Below are 27,736 nucleotides of genomic sequence, written 5' to 3'. Positions count from 1 at the left end.
CATCAATTGCTTACGCTACTGCGTTTCACTGCAGTTGAAATTATTGAGCAGAAAGCATCACCCAAACAAGGATTTGAAACCTGGACCCTCAGGTTAAAAATACGACACTCGACACTGACTGAGCTATCAGGGTCCCCCAATAACTTTTTATGTTTGACAGAATTGTTAGATCTGATTAGTGATTATTCTGATAAAAATCTAACAAGAATAGAAGTTAATGAAAGGTCATGGGGGCATTTGTGTACGTAAATAACTCACAGGCAGACAGCTACTTTTTTTGAGAGTTGGACCCCCTCATTGAATTATATTTCCACTTCTCGTTTGCTGGATCACACCATGTCACTTCATTCTTATTTGGGGAGTTGGGTGGTTAGTTGATCTTATGACTACAGAAATCTGCTGGTGACAGTTGCCATTTAGATTGACAGGCTTGAGGGTTTTTATGGTCTCAATCACCATTTTCATCATGCATGCATTAGGACACTGGCAGACTGAGAGATACAAATGGTGTGTGTGTTCTGTCGAAGGGTCATGAGGACTCGAAACGTCAACTCTTTTCTTCTCCGCCGATGCTGCCAGACCTGCTGAGTTTTTCCAGGTAATTCTGTTTTTGTGCTGTAAACAGTGCTTCCTTTCAGCTAACCAAGTGAGCTTCTATTCAGTGTCTCCCTCAGATGCCCAATTTATATCTTACCACTTTGTGGCACGTCTTCAGTGGTTTACTAGTACCTTACAGTCCCCTTGATGCGAATCATTAAGCGTACACCTAAAAACGAACATCAGCCCAAAAAAAGCCCCATCAGGTAGACACTGACAACAACACTTATAGCATAGTTCAGTGTGGATAGGTCATTGTATTTGCTGGTCAGTGGAGAGATTTCTGTGCAGCTCATGCCTGAGCTTAATGTGCCAAATTTGGAAAGAGAGTGAACGGAGTCTGGGGTATTACTGGAAGCTGCTCAGCCTCAACATGTTTTGTACATCTGGAGGTTATCAGAAGGTTGGGACAAATGAAAGGGAACTTAGTCCGGATTTCAGTTTGGTAAATTTAGTCTAAGAAGATCACTGCTCTTTGAACTTAATTGAGGATTAGCTCACGGCAAACCCTTTGATATAAAATTCAATCATTCTACACCAGCAAGCACGGTCATGAATCATTTTGACCTTTTCTTTTAATAACAATTATTCAGTTACAGTTGGATACTCGATATTTTCCTCAAGCGCTGCTTCACTCAGCACTCTATCTTAATAATCATTTATAAATGCCAGTCAGCAAAGATTAATTCCTAAGCAGTGATTCAAGTAACTCACGGCACATTAACTGACGTCATGTATGGCAGCTATGTCGTTCTTTGATAAAACTGTATAAATTATTTCTTCAATATTAAATGATCACTGTAATAGAACTGTTAAACTGTAGAAAATGAAATAACCAATTGTGCCTGAAAGCTTTTGAATTTCTTACTTAAATTACAGAACTGCATCAATGCCACCAAAACAAATAAATAGGCAGGTTTACAATAATGGAATGTGCAAGAATGATTCATATCAGAGTGTCTGCTATCAGAGCACTAGTCAGGCACACTATGACAGAGCTGTACTATCATAAGATCAGTCAATTGATCACACAGCAACAGAATGCTGTTGTGGTGTCAGTCAGTCACAGGACTGCACTATCAATAGGTCAGTCAGCAAGTCATGCAATAGTGGAACTGTACTATTGTGGGCTAATCAGTCACAGTGACAAGGCTGCACTATCATAGAGTCAGTCAGTAAGATAAGTCTGTTAACTTATGACAGAGCTTTGTTGTTGAGGTATATCCGTGAGTCACACAGCAACAGTCTGTATTACTGTGACGTCAGTCAGTCACAGAATAATAAGATTGTGTTGTACAAAATCTCAAAACAATGGGCTGAATCTTCTGTGGAGTGGCAATCGCATCCTTCGGATTACCATTCTGCTCCTATTTTCCTAGGCTACACAGAGGCTCCACATTTCTCACCTGGACTTACAACCCGAGCCTCCTGAGAAATATGAGAGTACCTGTTCCAGAGTCCTTCTTCCAGACTGTAGGAGGTCTGGGGAAGCCAAGCCACTCACCCTTTCTACAGCATTAGTTGCTGTATTCCAGTAGGTTTAAATGTCCCAGCCACTTTGTCAAGCTACTAAGAGTAGGTAAATGTGTAAGGTAGGTGGGTGAGGGAGTAGGATGTCTCGGAGGTTTGGCGGGGGTGGCGGCAGTTGGGGATGGACGGCAGGGATTAGTTGGGGGGGTGTGGGGGAAGGTAATTAGTGGGCAGGGGAATTGTTGGGAGGGTGGGAGGTTAGTTGTGGGATCAGGAGGGTATTAAGTGGGCGAGGGGGTAGTTGGGGGTGTGGGGTAGTCGGGGTGGGTAGGGGGTGTAATTGGTGGATTGGAGTGTAGTTGAGTCGTTGGGGATGTACTTGAGGGGTCGGGAGGCTGTAGTCAAGAAGTCTGGTGGGGGGGTGAGGATGGTATTCGGGGGTTAGGAGGTGGTTGGGGGCTTGGGCATGTGTAGTCATTGGTGGGAGAGTAGTCAGGGGGTCAGGGGGGTAGTCAGATGGTCCCGGTGGGAGGTCAGCTGTATAGTTACACAGGAGTTAGAGCTGGTTTTAATCCTTCTAACCTTTCTTGGGTAACTATTCTGCTAAGTAAGTCATAACCACCCAAAGTGTCCAACTTTAAATCAGAGTTTTGGAGGGTCCCTGATGCAGGGTAATTGCCCAGTTGAAGTTGAAACTTTCTGGGAATTACCCAACGCAAGTTGAAATTTTCTGGGGAGTTCCCAAGTGGTCAGTGCATGGGGGTTTCCAAGGGTCCCCTAGCGCATCCTCTGGGGTACAACCATCCAGAGACTGAAAGATCTGGGCCAGTAAATTTCAACAGTTAGTTCTCAAAGTCAGTGCATTTGGTGGATCACATGTTACTACAATCCGATTGGCAGCACTTTGCCCCATGCTCCAAGCTACGAACAGCTGGACCGTGCAGCAATACAACTCCAATTGTTTTACTCCTTCCTGCTGGCTTCACTGTTCAGAGACTTCCCAGTAAAAATGGTCCCAGGTGGGAAATATTACTCAGAAGAATTACAGAATACCGGTGCAATCAAATACTTCAAATAATGCATCGCAGCTGGGACCATCTTTACCCAGTAAATGCTCCCATTAGGAGTAGTGCTGTGCATGCAGTACTCCCACTCTGTTCTTTCTCCTCTCAATTAAGTTACATGTCCCAACTTCACACTCACATGTGAAGTTTATGGATAGTTAAGTTGCAAATGCATTGGATCTGCAACTACAAGGAGTCTATCTTCTGATCCCTAGAAATGTGGTAAAACATTCCTGTTAGAAATATTTACATTAACTTGAATAGGTGGAAATGCACTGACTATGGTTTATTATTGCTAGGCTTTCAAGGATTGACTATTGCTGTACTATCCCAGTCAGGCCTTTAACAGGACTGGTTATCCCAGGAATGGCCCAGCCTGAAACATGTGTATACAACAGCTAAGCTTTCCTTCTCATTTCTGTTCTGGCAACAAGACGGTTTCTATGCCTCTACTCCACAGCAGCCAGCATCCTAAGCCACATTCTGAAGGGTGGAAGGCAGGATGCCAGGCAGGATAGCATTGAAATAGCTGAGCCTGGAAGTCACAAAAGCATTGATGATGGTTTCAAAAGCAGATAAACAGAAGCATGGGCAAAGACAGGCAATGCTATGGAGGTAGAAGTGGACAGCCTTTGTGGTGATGAGGATTATGGGTTCAGAATTTCAGATCAGAGTCAAATAGGACTCCAAAGTTGCCAGCTGTCTGGTACAGTCTGAGCAGTGGCCAGTGAAGGGGATGGAAGTGGCGCATGGAATGACCCTGAAAGAAGAGATTGAAAATGACTGCATGAAGTAAAATAGATCTTTGTCCAGTTATTTTTTTCTCCTTTGCCAAGCTCACTTTCTTACAACCACCTTTTCCTTAACAATGGAGCATTCAGTTAAAGTTGTGGCTATTTCCATGGACAGCATGAATGCCACTTTATTTGTAGCTCTTCCCTCCATTAATAACTTCTGTAGCAATTTACATCCTCTTGTATCCATTTTACAGGCCATGTAACTGAGTGAAAAACCTAATCCTTAATAATGTTATTTGAGATCTGAAATCTTATTTATAATTATGAAGCAAATATTCCAGTGTTTTACAGGCATCCTTTGGGCCACTCCTCTCAATTTTCTTTGTTCTACTTTGAAGGGGCCAACTCTCTTAAGGGCTGTGTTTTAACAGTTACTAATTACTCTCCAGGAATTAATTCGTCATTCATGAACACAGATATGACATGTTCTCAGACTATTCCATCATGACAGATATTACAGCCTAGTTCAATCTTGTTCTCAACCAACATTCACTTGAGAAATCTCCTCTGTGGGCCAATCAGGAGTAGGAAACCTGAGTGATTTTTTACCTGCCTGGTCCAGAGTAGGTGAATCCAGGGGCGGAACTTTGTGCCCACCCCCGTAGTGAATTGGGTGTCGGGGGTGCATTTAATTGGGTGGGAGGGTGGTAGCTGGGAACCCTGTAACCTTCCCGCTTCCACCCCATCCCTCAAGGCCCTTCAACGGACTTTTGTGCCACACTGCCAAATGAGGTCCTTAAGTGGGCTGTTAATGCCATCCATGGCATTAACCCATTGATGGGCTTGTCATGCAGGGAGCATGACAAGGAAACCCTAGTGTGTTTTCGTGGGGGGTGCAGGGGGGTTGCCCATGACCCCCACCATGGATCTCCCCTCCCACCATCACTCACCTGTGCTTTGGTCCCTCTTCGATCTGAGGCCTCGGGTGGGTGTTGCACCAGCAGCAGCCGGCACCACCAGGGTGGCACTGCGGAGTGCAGAAGAACTGTTGGCCTCTGATTGGCTGGCAGCTCTGCGCAGGCGGGACTGCCACACCGGGATCCCGGTGGAAGGAATGCCGCTGGCCTGTTAAGTGCCTGAGTGGCACAAGACGTGGCGGGCATTCCCGAAAAGTGGCGATGGAGGTGTTTTGCTGGCTCTCCAATTGGAGGCCGAGGCGAGGGTTGCCAGCCATCCAGGGCCGGCCTAGAGTCTCAGGAATTGAAGGTAAATCTCCAGGAAGCGTGCATTCCTGGAGAAAATCCTTTGGACATTAAAAGTGATTTTTTTTGTCACTTTCTTTGAGCTTTTCTCTTTAGCAGATATAAAAATATTGGCTGTGATTTTCCAGCCCTGTTGCGGGTGGGACCCACCACTGGCGAGGCGGCACCCCAGCCAGAAGTCCATTGACCTGCGGCTGGACTGGAAGATTGGGGCAGAGGGCGGGTGTGGAAAATCCCACCCATTGAAAATGGAGGGTTAAAAAAGACTGTTTGGCCTACAGTCAAGCATCATCCATTTAGGTAATGAGTCGTTTTGCTTTCCAAATGGCATAGGAAGGCATACGTCACAAGGAAGGAGGTGTTGGTTGACTAATGGCTGGAGAGTAAGGAAAGTTCATGTGATGTAACCTCCAGGAATACATTTAATCACAGTTGGCAACCCTAGCCAAGGCCCCCATCACCTCCACAAGATTCCACCCCTTGGTGCGGAGCTCTGAGAGACATTCTGCACCCACCTGTTTGTGTTGAATGGCCTTCATGCTCTAGATGGCAGAAGCATTTAAAGTACTGGCGCTTTCACTTACCCACACCTATTCCTTCCCCAATAGCATAAAAATATTCTGTAAAGGTAGGCATATTCTGTATATGGGATTAAATTAAAGCCTGAAGAATAGCAGTACTACAAGCATATCAATGCAATAGACTAACTACAGTATAATAGGATATAAAACTCTATTAGCTTTTCTTTGATTTCACTCCACATTTACTTTATTTAGATGATTAGCACTGACGCTTATTCATGGATTTTATTTTTAACTAAATTAATTTGTTTCTACAGATGGTCTGAAACAAACTGGATTTAGAACCATTATGTGTAATTTAAGAAACCTTCTAACCTGAAGTTTTTTTTACCCCCAATGGTTGAACAGTTATGGCTATTGTACATGCACAGGGAAGGGAGGAAGAGATACATATACACAAACACACATAGTGAAATGGCTGTACAGTCACAGTTTTTTTTTAGCTTAGTACTTACCGATGCCCATTCCCAAGTCCTCGATAGGCTCTGGCTTGCTCCTGCATCCGATTTAAACTCTGTGCCACTGATAAATACTGTTCATGATATTTTACAGCTTCCTCATAATCTCCTAATGCCTCATAGCAGTCTCCCAGATTTCCGTATGCATGCCCTCTATCCAGAACTGCATCATTACCGCTCAACTGCTGCAGTGTAGCTAGCTGCTGTTCAAAGTAGCCAATAGCATCTTCCATTACATTCATGTTCATTTTGGTGATTCCCATGTTGCCATAAACTTGTGCCTCAATATTGGGATTTTTCAGCTTCTGTCCCAAATCCAACTGTTCTTCGTAACATTTGAAAGCCATGGAGTATTTGCCAAGGGCCATGTAGACTGCTGCAAGGTGGCCATGTGCTTTACATTCTCCCAGCAAATCACTCAGTTCTTGATAAACCTCAAGCTCTTGTGTGTGGTATCCTAATGCTTTGTCATATTTCTGTATTAGTCTGTATGCAGTACCCAGAGCTGCATAAGCACTGGCTTCAAGCTTCCGGTCTTTAACCTGATGAGCCAAAGTCAGCTGCTGTTCGTAGAACTTAACAGCACCATTCACATCTTTCTTGCACACAAAGATATCACCAAGGTTGCCTAAAGCTCGAAATTTGGCTTGTGCGTTGTTTAGGGACTGGGCTAATGATAAAACATATTTCTGACATTCTTCTGCTTTAGTATAGTTACCAAGGGCTTTAAATGCGAGGCCCAAGTTGCAGTAGGCTTTTGCCTGACTAAGTTTATCGTGCAAGTCCTTGGCTAGAGCTAAATCTTGTTCATAGTATTTCACAGCCTCCTGGTAGTTTCCCAGACAGTAATGGGCATAGCCAAGGTTATGGCATACTTTTCCTTCACCTTCCATATCTTGTAGGTCAGGAGACAAGCGTAGATACTGTTCATAATATGGAACAGCCTGAATGAACTCCCCTCTTGAACAGTGGAAGTTACCTAGGTTGCTAAGTGCTCGGGCCTCACTTTGTATATCCCGTAGCTCTCGTGCTATGTTTAGATGGTTTTGGTAGTGCTGTAAAGCCCTATCATGAGCACCCAAAGCCTGGTAGGCAACAGCAAGGTTACCATGGGTCGATGCTTGTGATGCCCGGTCATTAACTTCCATGGAGATCTGTAGCTCCTGACGGTGGTATTTTACTGCTTGGTCATACATACCCAGGGCATTATAGGCATTGCCCATATTCCCATAGGCTCTTCCCTGTGCAGCATAATCACTGAGCTCCTGAGCAATGGAGAGGTGAGTCTTGTGGAGTTTCAGTGCAGTTTCATAATCTCCTTTCATCTGCTGAATTATGCCTAATTAACAAAAGCACAAAGAGGACTGGTTAGTTGATAATGACGTTTAAACAGTTCACATATTTAATTGTCCTCTCTAAATACAGCACATAGTGCATCATCTAATCTAAGCATGAACTTTGAACCTCCCTGTCGCTTGCCATTTCAACACTCCACCCTGCTCTCATGCCCACATGTCCATCCTTGGTCTGATTCATTGTTCCAGTGAAGCTCAACACAAACTGGAGGAACAGCACCTCATCTTCCGACTAGGCACTTTACAGCTTTCCAGACTGAACATTGAGTTCAAAAATTTTAGATCATTAACTCTCTCCTCCATCCCCACCCCCTTTCCGATCCCCCTTTTATCAAATAATTTATATAGATTTTTTCTTTTCACACCTATTTCCATTATTTTTAAACGTATTTCCATCCATTGTTTTATCTCTACCTTTTAGCCTATTTTGATCCCTTTCCCCCACCCCACCCCCACTAGGGCTATCTGTACCTTGCTCATCCTGCTTTCTACCCTTAATGTCACCTATCAGCACATTCTTTAGATAATATCACCACCTTCAACACCTCTTTGTCCTTTTGTCTATGACATCTTTTGGTTATCTCCACCTATCACTGGCACTCTATCCAGCTCTACTTGTCCCACCCCCTCTTAAACCAGCTTACATTTCACCTCTCTTCTATTTTTCCTTAGTTCTATTGAAGAGTCATTCAGACTTGAAACGTTAACTGTGTTCCACTCCGCAGATGCTGTCAGACCTGCTGAGTTTTTCCAGGTATTTTTATTTTTGCTTCTATAAGCTTTGAACTACTGCTTTGCAATATACCTGCTTCATAATTTATGATCATCAGTTGGGCTTCCTCACATATGGACTCTATTGTATTTTACAACCCCCACTGCCAATATTATCTAACTACCCTCCTTTTTATACAGTTGTAACCATAACATTTACAAGTTAGGAGGAAGCTATTTTGGGCTCAATATTGTTCCATGCCATTGGCTGTTTATTTGTACTGTAGATAATTGTGATGTAATAGCTATGATTACGTATCATTGCTACATGTAAAAAAGTGAGCTTCTGACCCCATGTCCAATCCATTGCAAGACTGCCTACTTGCACTTCTCTAACATCTGTCTCTGGTTCAGCTCATCTGCTGCTACAACCCTCATCCATGCTTCTGTTACTCCCAGGTTTGACAAATCTAACGCTCTCTTCTGGCCAGCCTTCCACCTTCCATCAAAGCTCTTGCAAACTCTGTTGCCATTTGCCAACCTGCAACAAGTCCCATTCACTATCACCCCATGATTGTTGGCCAAAAATGATTCCCAGTGCACTAATGCCTCAAATATAAAATGCACATAACCCTGTTCAAATTCCTTGCCCCTCCATATCTCTGTAGCTTCCTCCAGCCCTACAACCAACACCTCCCCCACCACCCCCCACCCCCACCCCCCATCTCCACCAACCCCACCCACTGTGGATTTTTTTGCAACCCCACTCCCAGAGGCCTTGTCTTCAGTCATCCAGTTCCTATGCTTTGGAATTTCCTTTCCAAACCACTCAGCCTCTTCTCCTTAAAACCTAAAATCTAATGTTTTATCAAAGTTTTTAAATCACCCTCCTTCTTTGGCTTGGTGTCAATTTTGCCCAATTACATTCCTGCGAAACACTTCTGGCCACCTTCCCATGTTAAAGGCACTGTATGAATTTAAGTGTTTGTCGTTGAATGCAAAAACAAGTAAAATTAATCAGCACACATCATTTTTGATGTTAAAAAATTCAAAGGGTGGAATTTTACGGCCCTGAGGCGGTGGTGGTGGGACTGTAAAATGCAGCAAGCCGTTCAAAAGCCCACTGACTTCAGCGGGGGCATAAAATCCCACCGGCGTAAAATTCCGCCCTAAGCTTCTCCAGGGGAACATCCCCCAGGACCCTCCACATAGAATTTCACTACCAATTTTATGCATTCAACATCTGGACTTCCCCTTTAAGTTTTCATGTACTTATGTTTTTCATTTCTCCGCCACAAATTTCAGCTGTAAAGCTCTTGCAACTACTTGCTTTCACGTCAGGACTGCTCTCGAGTTCTGAGCCTTTTTTTTTAAAAAAAACTTGTCCGTCTGCTTTTATTAGTTTTCTAAATTGATATGTAGACATGCAATACATTTCTAGAAGTTGATGGAGCAATGCAGGTGGGTCATACCATTCCTACATCCAGTGTAATGACAATAGCAATACTGTGCAGTTCTTAGACTTTTAAGGGGAAGTCAGGATTAATTAAAATCGTGATGCAGCTGAATCTCTGGCTGTACAGTCAGCGTCTCTTTCTGGACAGTAGCCCTAACCTCCTGTAATGATAACCTCCGCCATGAATTCAAGAAATCCCCAGTCCAGGATGTGCATGGGACAGGAAATTCCTGTCCACAATGGTCTCACCACAGAGGCTCGATTCTCTCTGGCACACATTCACTTTTTTGTTACTGAAACAAAACTTTCCCAAGTTAACAAAAAAAAAGAAAGAAATCTGGGTGTCAAAACTGAACATCAGTTTCGGATTAAATACCACACACTGAAGGCAAGAAGAAAAACTGAAGCAGTCCAAAATAAAATTCTCAGCAGGTCAATGAGCATTTTGAAGAAAACATACAGGTTAATGTTTCAAATGGGGGCTTATGCAAGAAACATCAACCTGTCTTTCTTTCAGATGTTGAGTAGCCTGCTATACATTTCATTTTCCATTACTATACGCCAGCCTTTCCCATGTAGTCAGACTGTTGTTGTAAATAATATGAACAGTGCTTGCCAAATGAAGGATTTTTTTTTCTCCAAAGGAGCTCAGTTAGACCCAAATGACTCAGGTCCAGCTGCTTTAAAAGGGCAGTGTCACAATATCTTAGATTTTTTTTAAAAAGAGTTCCCTTCTCAAAGGTGCTGTTTCAGGTGCTTTCCAGTAACTTGCCCGAGTGCCTGTTACAGCCAAGACAATGAGTGCCAGCAGATCATTCAACTGTAGAGGTCAACAAAGTTAGGAACGTAGGAGTAGAAGGAGGCCATTTGGCCCTTCGAGTCTGCTCTGCCATTCAATTAGATCATGGCTGATCTGGTTGTGGTCTCAATTCTATTTTCCTCTTTATACGCACCCCCCCCCCCCAAACAAATAAACTGTGAACTCCTTTGTGTATTGAAAATATATCTTACTCAGCCTTGAATAAATTCAATAATCCAGCTTTCAGGGGAAGAGAATTCCACAGACTACTGACCGTCTGAGAGAAAAAAATTCTCCTCACCTCTGTCTTAAAAGTGAGACCTCTTATTCTGAAACTGTGTCCCCAAATTCTAATCTCTCCTACAAGGGGAAAAATCCTCTCAGCATCCACCCTGTCAAGTCCCCTCAGGTTCTTACGTTTCAGTAAGATCACTTCTCATTGTATGGATACAGGCACAACCTGTTCAACCTTTCTTCGTAAAATAAAGCCCTTCATCCCAGGAATGAATCCAGTGAATCTTCAATGAACTGCTTCTAACACAATTATATCTTTTTTTTTCAAATTAGGAGAGCAAAACTGTTGAATCAAATCATGTCCTGACCCAACACTTTCCCAGCAGGACTCTCTGGATAATAGTCAAGATTGGGAATCCTGCTTATTTTCTCCTGCCTATAATCTAGCTGTACTGAAGCTGGATGCAGACCCTTGTGTGGCTCAGCTGATTATTGCAAACATGGTAAAGACAGTTAGTCAAACCTCTGATCTTCTGTTACATTTGGATTAATATAACACTGAGCAACAAATGTACCATCCAGGCTTTCAGAAGAGCTAAAGTTGGGGGTCTGCAGATACATTCTTTTTCTGGTACAGGGTACTGTAGAAGCTCTGATACAGGTTGGATGTCAAATTCATCCAGAAAGAGTTGCAGGTGCAGCTGGTTTCTGGAGAAGAAGGGAATTTTGTTGAAAGGAGTTATGGCTTCCTGGCTGTTTTCAGCCATTCCATGAGGGCAGGAGGATTTCAAACTGAATTCTCAGTGAAGTGTTGTAAGTTTTCTGAATTCATAATTCACCAAAGAGACTGCCAGTCACACACTCCATCTGTATTCATTACTGTGGGGCAAATGTGCGCACTAGTATAGATTGACACATTTACAAGACAGTGCCATAATATGAACAAAGAACATAAAGATAACATCAATGTACGACAGTGGAAGTTTCCTTTAAATAACCAAGTATCATTATGGAGCACCGCATAAATAACTGCATACTCCATCAGGGAGCTTTATAGAAGATTGCGTCAAGAACTGGAAAATAAATCAGCAAATGACCCTGACTGCTGCTGATGAATGCTGCAGGCAAAAGTGAATGGCATTCATTCAGGTATCTGGCAAAGGACTGTCACTATCTGTTCAATCTGAAACTATATAAAAGCAATGCATTTTTCTAAAATAAAGCATACTGTATATTTGCATAACAGGTTCTCTGGCAAGAGTGCATTGCATTTTATTTAGTGTTTGGTTTTTGATTATTTAAATTATCCAAATGCTAAACCCTGAAACCAGACTTCTGTTCAAAACTAGCTAGTGGGCATCCTATCCTGAGCTTCAAAACTTAGAAACTCTCGGAATAAGAATATGATGTTTGAACATCATTTATCACTAAAAATGAAATCACAGGCAACATGAAGTGGGAGGGGAGTCAGAGCAAAGCCACCTTCTGTATCGATTGTACAGTAGGTATGTGACAGCACATGCTTATGAGGCCTCCGTAATACTGACAATATTAGACAGCCTCTAAAGTACCCTGTACCTTTAAACATGTACAGCTCGCTCAATGACTTGCATGGATTCTGTATATTTATTCAGGCTGAGGCCTAGCTGGATTAATCTAATCAGCAATGTAGCTTTAAACCAAAGGAGGCAAATTACAGCATTTAAAAAAAAACAGAATTTTGGCATGTCTTTTCAAATTTGACCCCAGTCAGATGATTTATAACTGCAATCTCTACTGCCTGTTATCTGAATTTTGCCTTAGTGGGGGGAGTTAGAGCAAAGCCATCTTTTATATGGATTGTACAGTAGGTATGTGATGGCACATGCTTATGGGGCCTCCGTAATACAGTCAGCATTAGACAGCTGCTATTAATTTAGCAGCCATTCGACCACATTACAGTCCCATTTTCAAGCGGCTGGAAATCTGAGCCACTCAGGTCCGTTTTATCCACTGGCCATGCTGATTTTACTGTTTGGTCTTTAATTTTCCGAAAAAGCAGAAAGAAATCTGAGCTTTTCCAAAAACAGAGAGAAAAAGCATTGGACCTCTCACCAGACTCAAGCTGAATGATGCAGCGTCAAAAGCTTAAGAAACCCGAGGAAATCTAGGTGAAAAATGGATATTTCCTATTGCACAATGTACTGTACTTTAACAGAAACAACACAAAACAGAAAAATAAACATGAAATCCTTGACTGGCATATCCTGTAGGAAGCTTCTCACCTGCAATTATTTGGATATACCACAGATCCGCACTTTGCATTATAATTGTATAGCCAGTATGAGGGTCACTTTATTAAAAGTTTTAGTTTTAACAATGATCATTGTGTGTGCAAGGAACCCACAGGCACTCCCTATTACACTACAAGTCTAGATTGTTCAGAAGCAATTGGCCACCACTGAAATTATTAAAACCCAAAGGGGCCATTTTTGCCAAGAACACAATCTCTTTCACAATGCGTCACGGCACTACTGTGAATATCAAGTTCCATGATTCAACAAATAGAAAGGAAAAATCTTTGTCAGTCAATGCAGAAAATAATCTTGCTACTTCAATTCTGTGTTACCTATCAGAAGCTGGAAGTACTGAAGAAAAACTGACTTACAACAGCAGCCAAAGGGGGAGGGTGTAATTCAGGTGGAATATTATCACACTGTGGGATTAATTTCACATAACATTGGGGTGTGAATACATTTATTTTACTTAACATGATCGGTCACTGCTTGTTAGCAAGGTCTTACATCTCAGCTACGTTAGATAGTTTGTTACAATACTTAACTTCTTTATTGCCTAATGTCATTATCTTTTCTGTTCAGTATAAAAGCTCTATAGTGTCACACCTCAAAGCTGCCACAATCTTAGGACAACATTGAAATTGTGCTGATCCACTCCAATATCACATTGATCAATTGGTGACCAGTCAAAACTAAATTTAGTTCACTGGGTATACAGGAAATGCCACCAATCAACAACCACCAACCATCAGAAAATCAACCAATCAAAACTGCTCAAGATGATTTTAAAGCTGATGTTCTGTCAGCAAAACAAATTGTTCAACTTTCTTCACATTCTTTAGGCAGCAAAATGACTTTCCTCAAATACCTGATTACTTAAGTGAAAACTATGATAAAAACATTAGTCATGACACCATTCTGAAAAACAAGGGCAAATAATCACTGGTTCAAGGGCTAGGAGTTTTGGAGGGGAAAAAGGACAAAAATGTTCCTTTTAAGGCTTACAAATTTCAGATCACAAAGAGTATTTTCTTACTCCATTCTGTCTTATTAATAATTCACTACTACTATTTGCTTAAGAGGTTAGTGAGCTATATCATAAGTGTGGGTAAAATCCTCAGTTCATAGCCAACCTGTTTTGGCAGGAATATGATGCATCGCATGCTTAGCGACACCTATGGGAGACACCTGATGGGGAAAAATAGTCCAAGGTGGTCATGCCATCCTCGGGTGAGGAGCAAAGTGAGTAATTGTGGTAAGCATACTTGCTGAGCTGGGTACATATAGCCTCTTATGTACACTCCAACTTAATGCTTCAAATGGCTTAGTCCTCAGGCTATAGAGCAACTTCTGTATAACATTTGCATCAGAGGAACGTGTCTTAGGAGAGATGTGCTGTGCTGAAAGGAACATTGTCCTTGGACCCAGCGGCTGGAATTTTCCAGCCCAACTGGTGTCATGGCGGGCGGTGTGGGGGGACAATATGGCAGGAAGGCCAAAAATCGGTTTCACGGCCATCATGAAACCAATTTGTGATCATCCGCTCCACCTGTCAATGGCGGGCCATGTTTCCCACCACCGCATGTCAGGAACATAATTTCAATACTTTAGCATCTTATTATAAGCCTTGCTCACCAGAATCACCACCCACGTTGGATATCTGGGCACTTCAGCGTATTTCACGCCTGTATGTAAGCAACATGCAGCTGGCGACTTGCACTTCGCTCAGGGCTTCGAGGTTTGTTTGCCTCCTTTGCTTCAGGTAACACTCGCGGTCATCAGTACTAGGCTTTGCAAGTAGCACCACCTCATTTTTAGGGGGGCTTATGGACAGGTCCCTATCGACCAGACCAGCCATTAGGTTAGGCTGGCTTTTCAACAGCTGCAGGGCGAGGGCTGTACTAGGGAAGGGGAATATCTCAGGGTGTGCATGGGAGCACATGTTGTTCTGTGCAAGTGGCCTCAAGTTGGTGAGAGCTGAGGAGCCAATCTCCAGAGGAGATAAGGCCAGGTGGTGATGTGAGGGTGTATGTGTGAGAGAGTGAGTGGGGATGTCTCTTGAGCTGGCAGTGAGTGAAATGCCTTGTGAGTGTGTGATTTTAGAGTGTTAAGTTGGTTACTTTACCCTGGCTCACTCAGCCGTTTTCTGCACTGGATGGCCAACATCTTGTGTGCAGCATTGGCAATGACCACCTCACCCCTGCCTCCTAAAACAGAATTGTGAGATTGATGGGCCTCCGGTGGCCAGAGCGAGGGTGGACGACATTGCGGTGAGCCTCCACTTTATCCAGAAGGCATCCCAGGGATGCGTCACTGAATCGCGAGGCTGCACTCTTCTTGGCTTTTGGGGTCACATCTTCAACGGTGCCCTCTCAGGCTGCAAGCATTGAGAAGTGCACATGCGGCTACAGTTTAAATATGACACCCTGCGCGAGGAAGTGGTGAGGTAACAGCATGTCAATGGCAAGGCAGGAAAATTGGAGGCTGCCTGCCAGCAAGACCACATGTTTCCTGAGGCTGCATAATTAATGAAGCGAGAATGGGACAACACGGCATGAAAACCCGCCATTGCAGCAGCTGGCGGGTAAAATGACTTTTTTCCCGCCTGCTACTGCACTTGTGCAAATCTGGGACAATTCCGCCCAATAGTGCAAGTCTCAGGAAAGGGGAATAAATAAAGTGATTTCATATTCTGTCAAAAATAAGTAAATAAAATCCATCAGAAGAGGAAACATTAAGTAGTTCAAAAGTCCTCTCTCCCCAATCCCCATCCCTAGGCTTCTCTGAAAATTCATCATGATATAAACTTTGTAATTTAAGTTCTGGCTACACCTCACACTGTCTGAAGCTTTATCATCTATTGTGTTAGATAAATCGGATATAGTTTGTGTGTGAGCTATTTGTTTCAGCTTGGCTCTCATTGATAAATTAGAAATTTGTCAGTTCAAACCCAACCCCAGGGCTTTAGCACAAAATCTAGAATGAGGGAGGGCGGCTGAGAGAATGTTGCATGGAGCTACTGTTCTTCAGGCTGATTTAATTACCTATCCACAGGTGCATATTAAAAATCTAGTCATACTGGTCTATAAGAGCATCAAGTTCCTCCAGTATCCTGGTCAATATTTTTTCCTCAACTTACATCAAAAATGTAAAACATTGAAGTTTGCAGCAGCTTGCTGCATCTGTTACATTCACCTACATGGAAACAACAGAAACGATACTTCAATTGTATATTGAGCACCTTGGGATGTCCTTGGAGATGTAACACTGTTGTTATATAAATGCAAGTCCTTCTCTTGTGTTAGTTCAATCTGGGCATTAGTGGCACTCCCATGATAGGAAGAGAAAATTCAGCCAGGGTGCCTGCCCTTGGACAGCAGCCAATGATCCTGGTGAAAAATGCATGAATGGATGTCAGGAGAGGTAGGATAAGATTCAGCTTCAACGTCCTCCACAGTTAAGTAGCCCAGTGACACTCATTTAGGCAATATACAAGGGAGTTGCTAATACTCATCCAACCATATCCCAGCAAAGAACATCACTATCACGGGACTTGTTTTTGGTCAGTCACACATGTGTGGGAGCCTATCAACATGAATAAGAGTTTCCAAACTAAGCAATGGCAAAATCCATGCTGGCAGTGTTTCTGTTTTCCCAACATGGAGTGCACACCCTCTTCTCCTTACCTCCTTTCCTAATTCTTCATAGCTTTTGCAATGAACTTCTCATTGGGAACAGGCTTAGGAATGGTTTTTGTTCTAGATGGGTGCAAAGGCTTACAATAGTTTTTATGTACTGTGTTTCTTATATTATTATGTGTATTTGTAATAACCAGTTGGGGAAATTTTTACTTGCACATTATAAAAAATAGGCAATTATTGCCTGCTAGGTGGCCAAAAACTATAAATGTAACATTCATTGGACTTTATCAGGCCAGCATCAAATGAAATAAGAGGCAATATAAAAAGGATTTCTTCCCATATCAAATTTCACAGAAACTCTGGGAGCCACATGGGAACAAAACCTCAGGAAAGATACCTTGGCCTTGAAAAGTAGATAAGGCGGATTTCCCATTGTGACACCATGACTTAAAAAGTGTGAAATTATGAAATGTGTACTCCCTTGACTTTAGAAATTTCAGAGGTGATCTAATTGATGGGTTTAAAATAGTAAAATGATTCTGCAGGGTAGACAGAGACATTATCTCCTTTGCCAGGAAAATCCAGAACAAGAAAACATAATATTAAAATGAGAATTAAACTATTTACGAGTGAAATCAGGAAGTATTTTTTCAGGCAAAAAGTAGTGGAAATCTGAAATTTTCTCCCACAAAATGCTGGGTCAATTCAAGCTTTTGAGACTGAAATCAATAGATTTTCATTCATCCATTATCAAGGAATGTGGAACTAAGGTAAAGGTAGATGGTCGCATGCTCACATCCTGCCACAATGTTCCAGTGAAGCCCAATGCAAACTGGAGGAACAACACTTCATCTTCCAATAAGGCACTTTTTAGCTTTCTGGACTTAACATTGAGCTGAACAACTTCACACCATGAACTCTGTCCTCCATTCTGTGCCTTGTCCTCATGTTTTGCTTTCAGATAGCTCTGACCCTTGTTCTGCTATTAACACATTCTTCTCTTGCTTTCAGACAGGGTTGACTTTTATGCCGCTATTAATATCTGCTTTACTATTTAATACCATCATTACCACTCCCTTTGTCTTGTGTCTACGACATCTTTGTCATTTAATCTCTTCTGATCTCCAACCTATCTCTGACATTTTATTTTGCTCCACCTGGTCCAACCCTCCCCTTTCAACAGCATAGAATCCATCACATTTCTACCTCACTTCAGCTCTGAAGAAGAGTCATACGGACTCAAGACGTTAACTCTGTTTCTCCCTCCACAGATGCTGCAAGACCTGCTTAGTTTTTTAAGCATTTTCAGTTTCAAATTCAGATTTCCAGCATCTGCAGTATTTTGCTTCTGGATTGTGTGGTGGTGTGGTTTGTCCAGTTTAGCATCGGATCACTGGGGAACACCACACACCCCCATGTCCACTTCCACCCCAAGATTGTGATGGTAATGGGCCCTATGATAGTGAGAGTTGCTGGCCCTGCACAGGCCTTTAGCCTTACAATCGGGAAGTTATCAGGGCTCATAGCCATTTCTGTGGCTACCGCACAGCCTCTTAGTGTCAATGGAGTTGACTGAATTGGATGGACACTAAAATCTATGATCCACAATATATTTAAGTTTGGGATTGTTTATGCGCTCCTTCTGTTAGTTGCCTGGCTGACCATCACCGTTCTTTACCAGATATGGTAAGACGTCAGGGGAGGTTATTTTGGTGAAAGGATGAAAACAGGTGCTAAATATTGATGTGCTAATAAGATATGCCAATTTAAAGTCTGATTTAGTCTGCAAATTTGATCCTAACTGCTGATTACGATAATTCAAGCCTGCCTGGAGAAACTAAAACAGTGGCATCTACAGGTTTAGCACTCCAGTTGATTAGATGCAAGTTTCGTGGACGCCATACACCTCCTCCCACTGTTTCTGTTCAGTATGCTGGCTGACAAACAGTGACAGGTTTCAGGATGACTCAGGGATTGCACAGGTTCCCAAACATGGCATTGGAGCTCCTGCTGGGGAGAGGTTCAGAAGAGGAGGGATTACCTGTACCCGCAAGGAATCCACCTCGCCCTCCTGCCCCTCATTCCTGCAGCGGCTGGTGCTGCTCTGCCTAGCCTCATGTCCTCCCCCCATTCCTCATCCTGACCAAGGCGTCCCAAGCAAGGTGCCAATGACCAAGCACTTCTTTTCTCTAGGAGACTCCTATAAGGTAAGGGTGAGTGGCACAGCACTTCCTCTTTTAGGCTGAAATTCCCAGAGAATTTACAGAATGAATGTCGATACAATGTTGGTGAAGTTTTGACAAATGTCCCAAAAAGTTTTCGAAAGTGTTTCAATCCGCTTCAAATCTCCAGCAGCAGGTGAACAGTAAAAAGTAATTTACTGTTAATTAGCTCTCAAAATACTGAGCAACAACTTGTTCACTCTCAATTAGCTGGTCAGTATTAAGAGGAGGGGTTACGTCAAGTGTTGGCTACCAAAATGCCATGCTGCCTCTTTAATGAGTGTTAACATGCAATTTAATTGTCCTTTACAAGATGAGATTTTGCACTAAAGGCAGACTAAATCATCGTTGCAACTTTAGATCCCTTCTTGGCCACCTTGGAGGCTGTTTTGACTTAAAGTGTCCAGGGAAAATTGCTCCCTAAGATCTTTGCTCTGATCTGTTTGTTGTGTGATCTATTAGCGCTGTGTATAGCCTGCTGTTTTTGATGTTTAATATGCAGGTAGCCCTGTGTGATACAATTAACTATGAATGTATGAGGCTAAGGTATATAATGTGCTGCTCTTGGCATGCCATTCTACACTCCACACTGATCTCTTGCTTCCATTAAAGCTTCCTCCAAGTGATGTTCATCATGGAGAAGTATTGATTCATAAGTTAAGGGGAGGAGCAGAAGGTGATCACCAGGAGGTTTACTTGATCTTACTTTTCCTGAAACCACAAGACTTCATGAGGTCATGAGTCAATACTGAAGACTTCTAGGGCTAATTTCACCTGTTTGCATACAATGTCACATGTACACTGATGACATCCAGCTCTAATGCCTGTCCTGTGCTCTGCACTGCCCCTGTGTTATCAGGCTGTTTCTGGGCTTGGACAAGCCACAATTTTGTCCAGCTAAACATTGGGAAGATCAACGCCATTTTCTTCAACTCCCAGTTCAAACTCCATTCACCTGGAGATACTATAAATGGCGTTGAACCTGCCAATTACAACTTTTCCAGACAGGTTCACTGCTGTTTTGTGAGAAGAGTGCTGAAGCACCAAAAACAGTCAGTTAATTTTGCCAGCTAGCAAACAATAAATGGTTTAATATTGCATTGATTCACCAGGTGGGTCACAGAATCTCTTTCATGCCTCAACACTGGATTTTCCTTTGCTTGCTTTTTAATCTGACACTGCCTTTGGAAATAATCAACAAATAATTTTAGCCAGAATCACAGAATTCTTACAGCACAGGAGGCCATTCAGCCCTTCATGTCTGCACCAGCTCTCCAAATGAACAATTTACTTAATTCCATTCACCCAGCTTCTCCGCTTAACCCTGCACATTCTTCCTTTTCAAATGACAGTTTAATTCCCTTTTGAATGCCTCAATTGAACCCGTCTCCACCACACTAACAGGCAATGCATTCCAGACCTTTGCTGTGTGAAAATAAGGTTTTTCTCATATCACATTTGCTTCTTTTGCCAATTACTTTAGTCTGTGCTGTTTCATTCTTGATGCTTTCACAAGTGGGAACAGCTTCTCCCCTCATGATTTTGAATACATCTATCAAATCTCCTCTCAGCCTTCTCCTCTCCAAGAAAAACAGTCCTAATTTCTTCAATCTATCTTCATAAGTGAAGTCCCTCACCCCTAGAACCATTCTCGTGAATCTTTTCTGCACTCTCTCCAATGCCTCCACATCATTCCTAAAGTGTAGCGCCCAGAACTAGACTCAATACTCCAGCTGGAAGCCGACCTGATGTCTTATACAAGTTCAACATAACCTCCTTAAAGCCATTTACCTTTAAGTGGCTATGTCCCTGTAATGTCCCTAGCAGCCCTAAGAGAGCTGCTAGGTTCTGCTAGATATTTTGCTCACACATATCAAGTGTGCTCCCTGTACCTGGTCAATATGCAAAGGGACTTTATTCTAAATATGACAATGAACATATTTTAAGAGACATGATGTAAGCTCTTGGCACTACTAGCATGCCATGCATGTACTACGCTGTGGTGAAACTGGTAATGCAGTGGAACTCTGTAATCACCCTCAGGCTCCAGGAAATTAAGCTATAAGCGGGTCTTTTTCAAGTATGTTATTAAGTAGGAAAAGTTTTAATTCTTTTCCTCATTAATAACTTACTAGCCTGTATTCTACACGTAGGGTCTCAAATCACTTGGTGTTTTTGCAGTTGCTCTTGGCAACCATATAATCTTCGAACAGGAACATGCCATTCCAGACATGGAGGTCATCCAGCCGTTCCATAGCATTTTAAAACTGTGCACTGTTCTGTTCCTCTGTAAAACCAGATAAATATTTAGTCCTGTTACTGCTCAGTATTAAGTAACCTTGTAAAAGCCATGTTCTCACTCAGTAAACATAAAAACAATTTTTTTATTTTTAAATCTCCTCTCCCCCACTACCCCCAAGTTCTGACAAATGTAGACTGCGCTGCTATAGCTGAATTGAACAGCACATATTTGGCAGTGGATTGGTTTTATAAATCACTGCTTTATTATTTTTTAATGAGCAGCCTGAGTGTTATTGAAATATCAGATTCAGGGTTGCCATAATGAAGGAGTATAGCAAGTAACACCATCCAATAATTTCCTCCACCAGGATGTGTCAGTTCCCTTTGCTGTGTGTCCTTGTTACTTTTTCTCCTTCATCAGTTTTCACAACAGTCTGGAATCTTCGGGCAAAACTTCTAAGATGACAGCCACATTGTATGATTCAGTACAGATTAAAACCACCATGTCACTTTATACCCCTCCTTCCTCTTCTGAAGAGAAGCTTTTCATCAGTCCTTTTAATTTTGGCACTGTTTCAACAGTTACACATACAAATGCACTAAAATTAATGAATGGTTAAACTTGGACTTGCAACTTCAGCTTTAACAGGAAATACAAATCCCTGACCCCAGGTGCTCATGCTTTTCTAAGAGAATGAGCAGCCCTGACACGTGTATACAGGGGGATCTGTCAATTTTGTGATTACTGCATAAAAAGGGTTAAGAGGTGAATTAGTCATGGGAGGGATTAATCCATACTCTTACAACATATAATTCTGTCCAAGGAGAGAGGTTGGGTTTATGCAATTAGCTATATATTTTGTGAAAATCATACCAGGATACGTCTAAAGATATGCGGACAACAGTTGAAAAATATGGTCACCTGATTGAAGAAAGGTGCTTAAAATACTGTAATCCATTACAAAAGAAAACAATAAGTAATTTGTTGTACACTCCAAATCCATTGTATTGGGTATTTCTGAGGGAATATCTTCCATAGGCTCTCCTTTCTGGTTGTGAACAAAGGGAGATTAAATCATGACACTGAACGGTTTTTAAGCTGAGGATGCAATTTTAAATATTACCCCAGCAAGACAGTGAACTTAAGAACAGAAAGAAGTAGGTCATTCAGCCCCTCATGCATGTTCCACCATTTAATTAGATCATGGCTGATTTTTACCTCATCTCCATTTACTTGCCTATGAACCATTTCCTTGAACATACCAAAAATTTTGAGACATGTCTTAAAAATTTTAATTGATCCAGCAGTACTACCTTTTGGGGAAGAGAATTCCTTTTTCTGTTATCACTTATGTGAAAAGTTCTTCCTGATTTCACTCCTAAATGGACTAGCTCTAAAAGGTAGTCTGTTCCTCCTTGTTCTGGATTCTCCATCAGAGATAATATCCTGGCTGTATCGATTTTATCGAATTCTGTCCTGACTATGATTACCGTAATTAGATGACCCTCAACCTTTAAACACAAAGGAATAGTGATGGTGACTGACAGTTAACTGCCAAGCGTTGTCTGAAATTTTAAGCAGGCAGCTTTGACCCTGATTGGTCAAGGCATTGCCCTGAGGAATGGGTCAGTGAACGGCTGCCACTTTTTTCTTAAACTAGTTGTCAGCTGAATTCTGATGATTATTTAGCAAATGTTGTCCAATCGCAGAATCACACATTGTGTTTTGAGTTTTGCATGCATGGGCTGGCTGGGTGCAATCTGTACCTTGCCAGTTGTGAACAGCGGCTGGGACATGCTGCTTGATACGATCTGTGAGTCTGTGGGACATACGGCCTACATTCCTAGCATCACACTGGCACTGAAATTCATATACCACATTATTCAATTGTGTGATAGGCAGAATGTCTTTTTGGCTTGATGGCAGCATCCTGTGAGTGGTGAATACCACTCATGTTGCTACTGCATAGTAGCAGCGTGAAACAGCCAGTTTCACCTGTTGCTCAAATTTTTAAGATACCTTGCCTTTTCTGAGGTAGACTGGACACCTTTCAGGGACGAAAGTGGCAGCCTTAGACTTGTTCATGAGTTTGCATAATATACAGTGCGAAATGATCAGATCAGGGTGAGTCGAGTGCAGATTCTAAAATAAAATTGCACTCTACTCCCATCATGACCAGTATATCTTTCTTAAGCTGCAGTGCCCAAAGCTGAACACAATAATCCAGATGGGGTCCGATCAACAGTGTCTACAGCTGAAATTCTAACCCCCTTGAGATAAAGGTCAACATTCCATTTGCCTTTTTAATTTTTTTTGTACCTTTGCACTAGCTTTTAGTGATATGCATATCTAGACACCCAAATCCCCTCACTCAAGTATACTTTATAGTATAGGAGTTTATAATATGTTGCCCTTAAGAAAATATTCCAATTTGTCCTTCCCTATGTTGAACTCCACATGCCATAGTTTTGGCTACCTCCCTCATTCTGTCTATATCCCTTTGAAACTTTCGTATCCCATTTACACAACTTACCATATCTCCTAAGAGTCACCTGCAAACCTGTTCCATCAGGTATATATGATATATATGATAAAGATGTATATGGAGAAAAGTTGAGGCCTCAGTGCAGACTCACAGGGAACAGGGCTTGCTGCATCCTGCATTCTCTTTTTCACCATTTCTATTTTCAACTCCCAACTAATTACTAAAACAGAAACAGAAAATACCAACATTATTTGGAAAGATATGCTTGTTTATTTTTCCCATTCCTGAAATGGTGGTATGCCACGTCAGGTGTCTGATAAATCTGGGGAGCCACTTGTGCAATGCCATACTGAAAATGCCATGGCTCAGTGTAAGGAATTGTTTCACAAACTCAGCAACGTTGTAAGGCTTCCAATGAAACTATTTGCCAGTAGGGCCTTCTCACCTAAAGCAGAGCAGTTCCACAATTGAAATCAACAGTGAGACCAGGAAAAATAGCATTCCGAGCTAAAGATAAAACATGCTGCATACATCAACTGGCAATCCTTCACTGGCCAGAACAACCAAGATGTAAGGCCGCTTTCTTATAGGCAACATCGCCAAGGGACAGCACCTCGACATAATTTTCTTCATAGTATTTATTTGGATGGGTGGTGGTTTGGAAATGGCTGGCGGTGGAGGCGGGGGGGGGGGGCATTGGAGGTATTGCTCCAGCAGGTTTTTCTTTCTTTTAATCGCACAGTGAGGCGTGCAGGGCACAATTACCAATTGGTCACAAGTTTTTTAAAAAGTTATAAAAAAGAAATTGTACAGTTGCCAATATTTCAATGGTTTAGTAACCTTTTGTAATTTTAATCTTTAGGAGTTGTGCAGATGTGTAAACAGAACAGATGATGATGTGGATCTGGCAACATTTCTTTCTAAAGAAGCTGTTAGGCAGACCTGTCAACTGCTGAGGAACCTGAATGAACAGACTCCATGTTTCACTGATTATTGCAATATTTTCAGCTAAGCTTTGAAAATGTATGTTCCACACAATGATTAGCTGCCAAAATGTGGACAGAACATAGAAATTTCAAGAAGTTATTGAACCAAATTTAGAGTGCATCATTACTTGCACTGCACCAACAAGTTGCATTTATACGTCTTTAATGTCGTAAAACATCCCTAGATACTTCACAGGAACATCATCAAACAAAATTTGACTTTGAGCAACAGAAGGGGATGTTAGGATAGTGGTAGATATTAACATCCATCTTAAAAGAGGAAAGAGAGGTAGGGAGGGAATTCCGGAGCTCCAGGCCTCGACAGCAGCAATGGTGGAGCAATTAAAATCAAGGGCGCACAGAGGCCAGAATTCAAGGAATGCAGAGGCCTCAGAAGTCTTTTCAGGCTGAAAGAAAGACAAGGCCATGGAAGGATTTGAAAACAAGGATGAGAATTTCAAAACTGAAGTGCTGCTTAACTGGGAGCCAATGCAGGTTTGCAAGCACAGGGTGCTGGGCAAACAGGATTTATTGTGAGTTATGATAACAGCGGCAGAATTTTTGATCAGATTAAGTTTACTGAGAGTGGAATATGGAAGGCCGGTCAGGATTGCATTGAAATAGTCAAGTCTTTCGCTAACAAAGGCACAGATAAGAATTTTAGCAGCAAATCAGCTGAGGCAGGAGAGGGATTCAGATGATTTTAGAGGTGGAAATGGGTGCTCTTAGTGATAGCACAGATTATATATTAGAAGATCATCCCAAACCCAGATATGACATCAAGGCTGTGAACAGTCTAATTCAGCTTCATACAGCTGGGATGGAGTAGGTGATTAGGGAATGGAGTTTGTGTGGAGTCGGTTGTTAGAGAACGAAGTTTGTGGTTGTGACTAAAAATAAGGGCTTTGATCTTCACAATCAATGTCTAGTTGGAGGAAATTTCTGCTCCTCCAGTCCCGGGTGTTGGCTAAGCAGTCTGAAAATTTAAAGACAAAGGATGGTTCAGATGATTAGTGGTGATGTAGAGCTGGGTGTTGTGTTGATTTTGTGTTTTAGAATACTGTCGCCAAGGCGCAGCATGTACGTGGGAAATATTTTATGTTGTACCAGAATGTTGATGCAAAATAAAATAATTACTTCTTTCTGAAATTACTACTTGTACCTATAAAGACTAACACAAAAAACAGAACATATTGCTCCTAATCGTTTATTAGCAAATGCACAACAGTGTGGTATTTGGACATGGACTACAAAGGTGGCACATTGAGCACCTTGTCTGTGCCAGGTTAGTTTGCTTTGGTGAGCTACGATCGCCCGTAGTGTGCCTGGATCCAGGATGGAAACATCAGCCAATTGTCCTGTCTCTCTCTGTACAATGCAATAGGTTTAAGCAATGTGCTCTGCTTTAGGTTAGTTTGGCTATGGTTGCCCATCATAGTTAAAAATGAGAGCTGATGTTCCCGCACTAGGCTGCCCACACAAAAAGAACAAAGAAGCAAAGACTTGCATTTATACGCCACTTAACATTTACATAAACTGGCTTCTTCCCAGTTGGAAGGAGTGCTCTCTGCCCACCTGGATACACTGATGGAGAAAACTCTATCCCAATAGTTGGCAAGTATAATGTTTATAAATAGCATGGAAGGAACATAGGAGCAGAAGGAGGCCATTCAACCCTTTCAGCCTGTTCCACCATTCAGCCAGATCATGACTAATCTGGTTGTGGTCTCAACTCCACTTTCCTCTCTGCCCCTTTAATAACTCCGGGCTCCCTTGTCTATCAAAAATCTATCTAATTCAGCCTTTAATAAATCCAACGACTCAGCCTCCTCTGCTTTCTGGGGAAAAGAATTCCTCATACTAACAACACTCAAATAAAAAAATTCTCCTAATTTCCATCTTAGTTCTAATCTTTCCCAGAAGGGGAAACATCCTCTCAGCATCCACCCTATCAAGTCCCCTTAGGATCTTATATGTTTCAATAATATCATCTCTAATTCTCCTGAACTCCAATAGGTATAGGCCCAACCTGTTCAACTTTTCTTCATAAGTTAACACCTTCATCCCAGCAATGAGTCGAGTGATTGTTCTCTGATCTACTTCTAAAACAGTTCTTTTGCAAATAAGGAGACCAAAACTGTATACAGTACTCCAGTTGTGGTCTCACTAAGACCCTGTACAGCTGCAGTAGAACTTCCCTACTTTATATTCCATTCTCCTTGCAATAAACGCAAATATTTCATTTGCCTTCCTAATCACTCGCTATACCTGCATACTAACTTTTTGTGATTCATGTACCAGGACACCCAAATCCCTCAGTATCATAATCTCTCTGCAATCTCTCTCCATTTAAATAGTATATTGCTTTTTTAATTTTCCTGCCAAAGTGGACAAGTTCACATTTCCCCACATTATACTCCATCTGCCAAATCTTTGCCCACTCACTTAACCTACCTGTAGCCCTTTGCAGATCTTGTTACCTCCTCTTGACAAGTTACTTTCCGACCCATCTTGGTGTCATCAGCAAATTTAGCTACCATGCACTCGATCCCTAAATCCAAAGGGTGAGTCATTCTTCTCTAAACATTTTACTTTAAGTAAGTTTTTCCACTGCACTGTATTTACAATGCATGCAGCATCATACAAAGCAGTGTGAGATTACCTCCTCTATTGCGTTTCCTTCATTCCGGAGTAAATATTGATCTTGCTTTGCACTGATGCAAACTTGTTGCACACCAAAACTAGTGAACAGGGCCTCTGTTTAAACTCTCATCTTTAAGATCAGCAACTTCAACAGTGCTCTCTGTGGCGTAGTATTAACTATAGCCTAGATTATCTATTTAAGTAAAATGGGCCTTGAGCATAATCTTCCAAATCATATGCAAAAAGATCACTGACTGTACCAAGGTTAGAACAAGAGAGACTGGGAGAGATTTTCAAGCCTCGTGTAAAGGTATCCTAGGATATTGTAGAAATTGTTGTTATTTTTTCATTCCAAAAATTGTTTCTCACACACAAAGGGCTGGAGTCTTGAGAATTGGGAAGACTCCGCAGGCCTTTAAAAATGGTGGGTGGGACCCGGACATGAAAGTTAACCCCCCATTTTAGAAAAATCCAATTGTTGCCGGCGGGGATAAGTGAGAGGAGTGTGATTCACACA

The 27,736-nt window shown here is 42.0% G+C and overlaps 1 protein-coding gene across 2 annotated transcripts in view; it reads right to left on the bottom strand.

Annotated features, from left to right (window-relative positions):
* The window catches only part of ttc28 (tetratricopeptide repeat domain 28), a 775,554-nt gene that overhangs the window by 186,984 nt on the left and 560,834 nt on the right, over positions 1–27,736 (bottom strand). For both annotated transcript variants that reach the window (XM_041202994.1, XM_041202995.1), the window contains exon 7: positions 6,167–7,508. In XM_041202994.1, coding sequence (XP_041058928.1) covers positions 6,167–7,508 — 1,342 coding nt within the window. The remainder of the gene's footprint in view (positions 1–6,166; positions 7,509–27,736) is intronic.

This window comes from Carcharodon carcharias, chromosome 13 (genome assembly GCF_017639515.1).
Source record: "Carcharodon carcharias isolate sCarCar2 chromosome 13, sCarCar2.pri, whole genome shotgun sequence".
NCBI classification, from domain to species: Eukaryota; Metazoa; Chordata; class Chondrichthyes; order Lamniformes; family Lamnidae; genus Carcharodon; species Carcharodon carcharias.
Note: the sequence above shows the minus strand (reverse complement) of the source record. Positions and strands in the feature narration are given on the sequence as shown.